Source organism: Podarcis bocagei, assembly GCF_964188305.1.
Source record: "Podarcis bocagei genome assembly, chromosome: 2".
NCBI lineage: Eukaryota > Metazoa > Chordata > Lepidosauria > Squamata > Lacertidae > Podarcis > Podarcis bocagei.
In genome coordinates this window covers 94,983,700-94,995,009 of record NC_138126.1, presented here as the reverse complement: position 1 = coordinate 94,995,009, position 11,310 = coordinate 94,983,700, and the positions used below count along the sequence as shown (strand labels likewise).

Genomic DNA, 11,310 nt, shown 5'->3' with positions numbered 1-11,310 from the left:
TTCTCTTACTTAAGTGCAAAGTAAACACAGGAGGACTTGCTTTCCTGACTATCTTGGGAAAGGTGCCAATGCTTTGTTTGTTTGGAAAGTCAAGTTTCGCACCATCTGCATAAGTCCTGGTAGTGCTGCACACCTTGGAGCCCAGGGAAGTAGCATGGGAAAGAGCCAGTGTGATGTAGGAGTTAGGGTGTGGGACATCCAGTGCACATTTAAAGCATGCGGTTTCACTCAAAGAATCCAGGGAGCTGTAGTTTGTTAAGGTTACTAGGAAGTGTAGCTCTGTGAGGGGGAAACTACAGTTCCCAGGTGAGGGGGAGCCATGGAATTTCAGTGTGCACTGGATGTCCTTTTTAAATGTATGGTGTGGATCTGCCCTCAGTTAAGCCTTGCTGCACAATTTCTGAGAAGCGAGCCCCATTGAATTTCATGGACTGTACCTCTTGAGTAAACACACATAAAATTGTGCAGTCAGAGCACTTGGATTTTAGAACTACAGGAGGAGATGGCGCTTCCATTTGATTAAACCCTCAAACATCAGTTTAAGATTGTGGGCCAAGTTAATTATTGCAGGCTTTCCAATAACATTTCTATTCCCATTTTATAAAGCCGGAGCTGAGAGACACTGATTTGTTCAAGGTCACCGCAAGTAATGGACGATCAGGGATTCTTCATAACAGATTCATTTCCTTGGGATTTTTGTTTAATCCCCTTTTCCTTCTGCACTTATCCATTTAGTGTAAGTATTACATCACGGCTTGAACAAACCAAACACTGTTTTTCTCCCTGATCCAGTAGTAATGTACAGTGCCCATGTTTTCACCGTGGCATTATATTTTTAAACATGATGTTTTCTAGTTATATACGGCCTAAACTTGGAGGTGGTGTGGGAGTGAGTACAGACACTGGAGAAAACAAAAACCTGCTGTAATTTGCAAGTGAGGCAAACATTAGGAAGACTCCAAAAGAAAAGGGGGAAAGGAGCTCAGATTAAATGCCGAGCCAATAAACTTTTCTTTGCTTTTCTTTTTTGCTGTTTTAGCTAATTTAGGCACTGTGGTGTGTTGAACTTTGGTTTAGCCTCCACATACTTCCTTTAGTAACTTACCGTATTTTTTGCACCATAACACTCACTTTTTTCCTCCTAAAAAGTAAGGGGAAATGTCTGTGCGTGTTATGGAGGGAATGCCTACGGGTGGCATGCCTACGGATTTTCCTCCTCTAAAAACTACGTGTGTGTTATGGTTGGGTGCGTGTTATAGAGCGAAAAATACGGTAGTTGATTTGGGTTCAGTGACTAGATCTCCCTGAATTGACCTCTTTGGCCACAAAGTGTCTGTGTACTTTTTGTGTCAAATGGAAGGGATGGGGCAGTAAAATCTGACTCCCTCCCAATCTGACCTTTCTATTCTGGGATGCATTTCGCCATTTCCCCCCAAGCAAGGCCAGTTCTCCACTTTAGGCAAAATGAGGCAACTGCCTCAGGCATCAAATGTGGGGTGATGGTGGTGCTGCCATTAAGGTGTTGGAGAACAGGGTTGTGCATGCTAAACAGCCTATCCTTTCCTCCACTAACTTAACCAGCTGTCCTCCTGGCAAAGGAGAATGTCCCATTCCCAGTGCTCAAGTAAGATTCAACGCTCATGCCAATCAATTTCTGTGTGTGGAACTGAGGGAGGGGCATGTTTGTCCTTTGCCTCAAGCAGCAAAATATCTTGGGCCTGCCCCTAGGCCACTTCACTTTCATTATTGGAGTGGGGCTAAGGGGAAATGGCTGCTCGGTGATTTGCTCCCCTCTCCATGTGCTCCATTTGACATTAAAGGTCAGCCCTCTGACCTCTCCATCTTATGGTTTGTATGGCCCATTTAGCCCTCTAAAAGGTTATATTCAGTTTCTTGGCAGAGCTTTTAACACAGGTCTGCAGCAGCGGGTGCAATTAATTCAGTGTGCACAATTAATTCAGTGTGCCTCCGTTTAATGCATTGCAAACAAAGCCACAAAAGTAACCCAGGCACATATTTGTTAACCATGAGTGGCTAATTACTCCAATTAGGACAAAACCTCCAAAGCTTTGCCCCTCCCCCACTTGGTCACCTGGAATTTATTTTTACTCACCACTGGTGAACAGGAAGTGGCTATATAGAAGCCTGAATTATGTTTACGTGACAATTCTACTCAGGTCTGGGATCACTTGATTTTCTCACAACGCTGAAGCTGGGCAGTCTCAGAGACAAATTGAAATCCTCTATAAAGGTGAGAATATACTTTAAAAAAAAATAATGACAAAATGTCTGGAGGGGGTAATTCCATGACTATTGTAGCAAAAGCAACAGGTTTGTGAAACTTTAAAGCTGCAACAGATTCTATTCGTTTTTAAGATGCTGCAAGATTGTTTTGTGGTTTTCAGATGAATAGGTCACTGCAGTATGGGTGATCTTCAGTTGACAAACAAAGATAAATCAAGGAAGATAGTGAGCTATTGCCTTGGTTAGAAAAAGAGATTGTATCACACTCCTGTTTCTGTATGACTACATGGTACTTAAAAGAAGTATGTGAGATCTTGCATACCCTTGATGTTCTTAGGCAGGGACCAGTGGCCTCCCAGCTGGTGTTGGGCTCTAACATCCATCATTCCCAGCTGGCATGGCCAGTGGTTAGGATGTGGTCCAACAACACCTGGAGGGTCACAGGTTCCCATCCCTGATCTTAGCCATCTGTGCAGAGAGCATTTAGCATCGTGGACGTGCTATTAAGGTCTAGAACATCTCACCCAAGCTATTGTGTTGTGTGGGGGGAATTGTGTGCCCTTCTCTGTGTGTCCTAGAGAAGTTGGACTGGCTTCCTCCTTGCTGTCCTTCTGCCAGCAATGAAGACCTTTCTATTCCAGCAGGCCTTTGGGAACCAAATGTTTCTGAGGAAAGAGCTGTTGCTGTGATGTTTTTATTGTGGGTCTTTTAATATTACTTTAATTCTGTTGGGGTTCAATGACATTTTGATTGTCTTTTCTACAGTTTTAGCTTGTTTAATTTGTGTAAGGCACGTTGAATCCCAAATTGGGGGGGAAAGGAGGGATATAAATAAATACTAGAATAATAACAATCTCACTGTAGATCTATTGCCAATGCCGATCACACGAATACCCCTGCCTCCCAGTGGGTTATGCAGATTACACAGCAACCAGCTGTGTTTGGCCGCTGCCTTCCCCTTCCCCAAACCAAGGAAAACATGTCCCAGACCTGTGGAACATATGAATTCAACGTTCAATATAGAGGCTTGCGGCAGTGTACAGCATGAGATAAATGACACTCCTGTTCTCTGTACTGATTTACCAAACACATATTCCGGAACATTTGAGAAATGAGGCACAGCCATATCTGATACAATTCCCCTGCACCCAATTCTTCAGCCTCCTTTAATGTGCCTTTAAAAATCCTCCTTCCTAATGCTAACAACTCTTTCTAATTGCAGTTCGTTTTATGCCTGTGCTTCTCTGTGTCTTCCCTGAGATTCCTTATCGTTACAAAACTCCTGGTGGTGCCACATTAGTCTCTTTCTACTCCCCCCCTTCCCTTCCTTTCATTGCATAAAAGCATGCTCACTTTTGCATCTTTAACATAGACTCATTAAGACAATGCTTTCCGTGGGTGCCTTTTCATTTAGTTTTCCTAACCATCAGCCAGGCTGGCAACCCTACAAGACATAAAGTACCTCTGCCCTGGTAACACCTTGTAGAACGTGTCCACCAACCAAGTGGCAAGTGACAAGATGGATCTCCTTATGCTGATTTCCAGTTACTCCCAAATTAAGTCAGGAAAAGATGTGAGCATAAGCACCCATGTTACTTTTCCTGCCTCAGGCCAAGATGTCTTTCCAGGAAGACATTTTAAGATAGAGAAAAGGAAGTGGGTAGCTGGGTTTTAGGTGTTCTTCCTGGTCACCCTTAGGGGCATACCTAGGGGTTGGTTAGGTTGGCCCCTGCCAAGGGTGCAGGCCGAGGGGCATGCAAAAATCATGCCTCTCCCCTCTGGCTCATTAGGTTGAGAGCTGCAGGTTGCCTACAGATGCCTAGATTGTCTTCCTTCACTGTCCTTATTTAAGTAATGAGATGAAAGTGGGAGCTTCCAGTTCTAAACCACAGGACCATCCATGGCCTGGCCTGACCTACCCCACATGGCTTTTTGTGAAGATACAGAAGGCCATATAAATCAGCTGGAATAGGGAAATGTAGTGCTTCCTACAAATTTGTTCGTTTCTATTAAAATATTATTCTTTTGTTGTATTTTACTTTGGGTGTTCCTTTTCAGAGAAGGGGGACCTTATTTGGGGGAATTGCTCCATGCCCCCCCCCCGACCACCTTAATCTGGCCTTTTGAAATTCAAACGCCGCTCATTTAAAGACTTTGTTCATGTCCGCTTTCCTTATTACATTGTTCCCACGCCTTCCCTTTCTTTTGAAAACTCGCGTAATGAATGTTTTCTCCCCATTTGCCAATCAGCCTCCATTTTCAACCAATTCCACCCTATTAGTCAAGAACAGTGCAAAAATAGCTGCTACCTAATTATTTTCCCCACCTTTTGGAGTCAGGAGTTAAGGCTGTGACACATATCAAGAGCTTACAGAACATACTGTGCTTCATTAGACTTCCCACAGATATAGGGGGACTAATTCGTAGGGCAGAGTTCTCTACTGAACTTTCTACACTTTGTTGCACTCGCCAAAACCCAAATCTCATCAGACTACATTATACAAATTACCCAACGTTTGCATAGATACACTTGATTTGCAAAATTTAAGAGTACTTAAATGTTATTTTTGGAAACTAGCAATGTTTATTCAGCAGGGTTCTATACACCTGCCTGGCAGGGCTTCTCAACGAAGGCCTGCAGCTGGGCTTTCTGCTAATAGTCCAAGGAAAGTGGTGTGTGCAGCAGTTCGATGGTGGGGAGCAATTCAGTGGCTGGCTGCCATTAAGGCTGGAGTGAGGAAGACCGGACCTCTGACTCTGATCATACTTGGGATCATGCTGGTCTGTGGAATAATTTGATAGAAAACAGTCGATATGCAATGGATGATGGACTCGTGCTGAAGGCCAGACTCTACTTCAGCAGCTTTAGGATGGGGAAACTTTGAGCAGAGAAGCAATGGGATGGGTTCTTTTGGACAATATTCTAAATCTTCCAAAAAAAGCCAACCCCACCAGCCCCCACTTCAAGTTCCATGTTCAGGTTTGCAGCAAAGTTTGCTAGTCTGGAACACAGCATGAGCGACAACACCTTGAATGAGCATGATTTGGAGCTGAAAATTGGCCTGTGGGTATAACCTCCCCCCAAAAAAAAACCTTCTATGCTCTAAATCACTCCCTTCTGAAGCTGCTTTTCAATAAGCAAAGTGGCCATCAAGCTTCAAACACACACGTGTTGTATGTCTAGTTTGACTCTTGGGTTATCTCCTTCGACAGTCTCTAGCAGATCATGGGTGCTTGTCTTTGAGAACTGGTAATTATACTGTCCTTTAGACTCATCTCTATAGATGAACCCATGTCAGATTTCTTAAATGTGCTGGAAGACCACAGTGGCAAATGCAGATTTCACTCGGACACCAACAGCTCTGCATCTGTGAGCAATCCGTGTATGGGTTGGGTGCCCACTGCATTGTGTGGATTTGATTGTGCTCTGAAGCGCAGCCAATAAATGGTAAATTGAACTGCAGACCCATGCTAATGCAAAAAAGAGCTCGGGGTGGGAAACCATTGGACACACTGGCTTAGGCCTGATGGGAGTTGGAGTCTAACAACCCCGGGAGGGTCAAAGGTCTCCTAGTCCTGCTCAAAGTCTTTCGGATTTGCAAGACTTACACACAAGTGTACAACCAACAATCCAAATCACAGCATTGTGATCAAAGAGTATTTTTTGCAAGGTTATCCATCATGAACTCAGATCCTTTTCTTTGTCACTACTTTCCAGGATATATATTGTAAATATATTTTTAAAATAACTATAATAAGCTTCCTGGTTTCCAGTTAGTATACATTGATGGCCATAAATCCTTGCCTGCTGCATTCAGGTCCTTCAACCAGGATGTTTAATCACCTTCAGCATTCTTGGGACAAGCCAATTGTAAACAATCAGATGTAGGAAAAACGTCCCTGTAGACTGAGCTGGTCTCATGCAAGAAAGTTAACAAGTCCACAGGATTGATTCCTATATATTCTTCTCATTCAGCCCCAAGCGGGTTGGAGAGAGTGGGAGGGCTTAATTTCCTCTTGCTGACATATTTCAAGTCTCTGTCCAGTCACCTCAGGGCGGCGGGGGGGGGGGCAGAGCTAAAGAATATCGCTCAGCTGCCTGCATATTGGCAGCTGTTCAGGAAATGGCCTGTCAGATTGCTGCAGAAATAGGCTTTCCATGCTCATATTTGCTCCAGGACCACCTTTTCATCAACCGTCTTCCAGATAAAGTTTCCCAGTGACACAAGTCCTTTCCAAATCAGTGGGCACTTAGGAGTGTCATGAGAACAGAACTCCAATCCTGAGTCCTTCGTGATGCTTTTCTTATTCCTCATTGGCTGAGAGGATCGGCAACAAAAAGCAGATGTGCTTGTAAAGTTTATACTAAATTCTCACTGCCCCCCTTTTTTTTCTTTCAACACAGAAGAAGCAAAAGAAAACCCGATTCTAAGAACTCTGCAGGTTGGAGCAGATTGATTATCTGTTGCTTTTTGCTGACATTCAGGATCTTATTCTAATGGGTAAAGAGTCACTCTTTGAAAGTGGAGATATTTTCAAAGAACACAGCGGGTGTGACCGAGATTGCTAAAGGAGATCACAAGCTAACTGGGTTGCAAGAGTCAGTGACTTGTTTGAGTATACAAATTTGCCACCCTGGATCACACTGGAACACCCAGTATTCTTCTGCACCATGAAGCTGTACTCTGGGACATGTCCCACACCCGTCTTTGCAATCACAATGCTGTTTCTGATCAAACAGGTAAGAAAATTTGCCATTTTAGCAATGATACATTTTAAAACATGAATGTTCCATTGGGCTGACATCTCTGCATACACAAAACAGTGCGGCATGTTCACGAGCGGAGCTTATTTCACGGTATGTTGTGCAGCATGTAACTTGTTTTTAAAGGGCTTTGCATGGCAAGTTCTTTACCTCTTCCCTGCCGGCTATTGCTTTTCCTGTACAATTGCAATTGGAGACACTATATGTGTGATTTCAGATTTTCTTCATTTATTTCAGCACAGGTTTATTTTTTAAATGTTGTCCATTTCCAACTTGTTCATTTCACTTTTGCTATCCTCCCCGCCCCCCTTCTACCACCTATACGACTTGGACTTCACAGAGGAGACACGAGAAACAGTGTCTATAAACATATCTTTTTGTGTCCACCACTAAAACCTTCCTAGGTGCTCTAAAAACCTATTAAAAGTCTGCTGTATTCCATAGCTTCAACAAATGCATAGCATCAGCATATGCGTGCGGAACATTTAACTGTTGGCTTATTTTACCATTAATCAGACCTCTGTTCTCCCTCTGGATGCACATTTTCCCATTCATGTTGCTGCTTAAGTGTCATGCCTTAAACCACCTTCTGGATAACAGTCTCATTCAGATAACTTTGTGCCTCCAGTCTGCAAATTTTGAAAAGCCATATTTTCATGGAGAACCAAGTGAATTTGTCACCCGTTGAATCAAAAGGCTAGATTTCAGTCAGCTCTCTTGCCTTTTGAAAGACTTTCAGCATGGATGATGTCATTACAAAGCATCTCTTGGTTTATGCAAGGTGCTTTAAGGTACACACACACACACACACTTATTCAACCTAGGAAGGAAAATTATTATTGTTGATTAGTGTTCCTAGGTAGGGAGGCACCATCATATTTATATCATTTGTTCTGTTGAGCTACCAGCTGATTAGAAGCAAGGCAGACAACAGGCTTAACATAGAGGCCAGTTCTGTGAGTCATTATCCTGGCAAATGTGGTATTTGTGAACTGAGACAGGGTGTAATGGCTGTCATGCCAATCCAAGCTTACCTGTAGATGCTCCCTGGTGTCACAAGTTAACCCAAGGTGTTTGTTCTGATGCAGCAGCATGGGCACTGCTACACAGGCAAAACAAGAGCCACTATAACCTGACTTCCTCATATTGACTGGAACATCCACACAGGGGTCTATATACAAACTCCCCATCCAGGGCCGGCTTCACCATGAGGCAGAGTGAGGCAGCTGCCTTAGGTGGCAGATGATAGTGGCAGGAAAGTGGATAGAGTTTGTCATCACATGAAGCCTCCATGGTAAGAGCCCCATAAGCTAGTCTGTTGCCCACAGGCGCAGTGGAGGATGCTCTCCCACTGTTGCCCTTGTCAAAGTAAGATGCAGCTGCCAGTCTGCTCAGCTTTTGTATCTAGAATGTTACGGTGGTGGGGAGTGTCATGTTGTCCTTTGCCTCAGGCAGTAAAATGTCATGTGCAATCCCCTGACCCCAATATGGACGTATGTCCTCCACAATGCGAAAATGGAGGGTATGCACAGTATGCTTAGAAACTGAACATGTTTGAACACACAAATTAAGAGCTGTGTGTGAAGACTGGGCATGGCCAGCAAGCACAATCCTTGATCCCCCATTCTCTAGGTGCATATATTGCCCCTACCTTGACCACTTGACCTGCACAGGGCTAATGAGTCTTCTCAAGTTTTAGGAGGCAGCTACCAGTGCCAACTAAAACATAGATGACACAGAAGTACGTGATCAGTAGTTGTCAGAAGAGTTCATTCCTCCTCCTCCTCCTCCTCCTCCTCCTCCTCCTCCTCCTCCTCCTCCTCCTTCAAAAGCAATTTATCCCCAAATAATAACACCTTCATATCAGTTGTAAATTTGTGTTTTGTGCTCACAAGAGAACACCTTGGCTAAAGTGGATAGATCTGGACTCAGAAAGTACTGAATGACCCAAGCCAGACTCATCGCAATAGATGTACTCATGTTATATGGGGGAAGAAGGACAACAATATGGGGAGGGAAATGCCAGCCAGGACTCACAGACGTTGGTTGCTGCTGTTTCAGCATTGCCCCATCACTTCATGACACTTTTCCTCGTCCTTTTTTTTCTTTTTAAAGAAGTGTAGCTGGAGGCTGTGCTAGAGTACTCATATATTGTGTGTGTGTTTGTGTGTGTGTGTGTGATGCTCTGAGCAGCTAAGACTCCTGCAGCCTAGTTCTTCTGCCATACAGGAAGAAGAACCTGACCACATCTCTTGCAAGGGTACAGAAGAGCGCACTGCTTCTCAGGGTCAGGCTAGGGTTGCTCTAGTGCTAAGAATAGCATGAGCAGCAGTGCTATTTACTTTTGTCACCCAGAAAGGCCCCTTGAATATTCTGAAGTCACTATTCTGGATTGGGATTCAATCACACAGTGTTAAATTGAGGTCATGCAGATTGTGCAGCAAACCTGCTTCGCAGGGGGAAACTCAGACTTTTTGCAGCAAGGAAGGTGACAAGAAAATGCAACGGAAAGTGTGGAGTGACACTTGCTTTGGTGCAACGTCATCTGGCGTCCCAGCAACCAAATAGGGACGCATGTTCAGTAAACGGTTCATCTGGAAGCGCCCTAAGTGCTTGGTCTTCTCTGCCTTTGACCTCAAGAAATCTTTACTGTGAATCACATTGAGACGGTTGTTTAGAAGGTGATTCATAAATCAGTGATGGCAGTGATAGTTATAATCACAATAATTAATATAAGAGAAATTGCTTCCTCGCCAGCAGGCTCCTTCTGCACCCCCAGGCTATAGCACTAGACATTTAACTGAAGCTTCAGAGCTGGGCCATAGTCAGGAGTGAAAATACTGCTGTATGGAGGATGGCTGGTGGAGAAACTAGCCTCTGTAGGCAGCAGAGCCAGAGGAACAAGAAGACGAAAGAGAAAAGGCTGCATCTTATTGCATAGAAATCTTTTAAAATGAGGTGAATGGGTTCCCCCTCCTGCAAGATTTTTGTTTCCTATTCTTATGGTGTGTTTTTTGTTAATACAGAAACCCTCTTGAAGCTGGCGTGGGGTTGCCAGATTGTGATGTGAAGAGCTCTCCTTTATTTTGGATTTGCTTCAGAATTGGAAGGCTAGGGCAGTAAGCATTTCCCCTTCATCCCTGCTCTCGAGCCCCCTATCTTTCTGCTGGGTGGTACATATGGATGGAGCAGAAATTTGATGCCATTCACATTTGCACTACCTGATTTGCACTTTTTGGGGGGGGGGCGAATCGCTCTTCTCTGAATTTTGCAATGCATTTCCCCAACCAAGTGATGTGTACAAAACAGGTGTACTAGGTTATAAAAATGCACAAAAATGCAAAGATAACAAACAAAAATGTGCTGTGTTCAGAAAAAAATTGCTTCACAAAAATGTGTATATTGGGAGAAAGTGGCACTAAAATGCTGGTGAATTTTCAAAAGGGCTTTATTTAAAAAAAGAAAAGAAAAAAGGAAATCAGAAACTGATGTGGAAATGTGCAGAGCTGAACTTAAGATTGGAAAATGAGAGAATGAGAAATGGGCACGTTCTCCTATCCCTCGTGGCACATGTGGACAGGTGAGAGAAGCAGATAGCAGCACCAAGGGAGGAAGGAGTAGAATTCAGCAACACATATCAAGAGTAAAAAGGAGAATCTCCAGGTTGCAACCTGGCAAGTAAGGACATTTCTCTGTGTTAAAAATAAAACAAAGGAATACAGAGCAGCCATGTTTTAAAAGGCAGGGAAAGCAATTACTGGGGAAGAATGTTTAGATGTTTCTGGACTACTTTAAAAATGAAATATTATATTTAACATATATTGAGTTTAAAGAAACTTAGGATGAGTGGTAAAACTATATGTGGATAAGGTTGTTACCTGTCATTTTCCACCTAACCTTTTTTGACAAATGATTACCTAAACATTCAATTTATAAATTTATTCCATCTATAAATACTTAAATTTTATATATTGAGCCACCATTTATGAAGAATGTCTCTAACATTTTCTAAGTTTAATAATAATAATAATAATAATAATAATAATAATAATAATAATAATAATAATAATAATAATAATAATAATAATATATTTATACCATCTGGCTAATATTTAGTTGTTTATCAGGTTTACTTTTCCATTACTTTGTATGCAGAATCCTAGCCATTGCAATGATGTGTAATGCCTGATTTTGATGTTCTGGTCTTATGCAAGTCTTTTAAATAATTCCATAGGCACAAAGAGGGTGGGAAGTCTAATTGGACTTCATATTTGAAGGTCTCAGTGAGAACAGCATTACTA

The 11,310-nt window shown here is 42.9% G+C and overlaps 1 protein-coding gene across 4 annotated transcripts in view; it reads left to right on the top strand.

Moving 5' to 3' along the window:
• Positions 1 to 11,310, top strand: part of GLP2R (glucagon like peptide 2 receptor) — a 40,774-nt gene that overhangs the window by 2,023 nt on the left and 27,441 nt on the right. The window contains exons 1-2 of one of the 4 annotated variants that reach the window (XM_081185400.1): positions 51 to 736; positions 6,650 to 6,985. The exons of 1 other annotated variant lie outside the window; for it this stretch is intronic. In XM_081185400.1, coding sequence (XP_081041526.1) covers positions 6,917 to 6,985 — 69 coding nt within the window. In that variant the 5' untranslated portion in view covers positions 51 to 736; positions 6,650 to 6,916. Of the gene's footprint in view, positions 1 to 50; positions 737 to 2,221; positions 2,252 to 6,649; positions 6,986 to 11,310 lie in introns of those variants that run through there. 2 more of the 4 variants (XM_081185398.1, XM_081185399.1) reach the window with 2 other exon arrangements.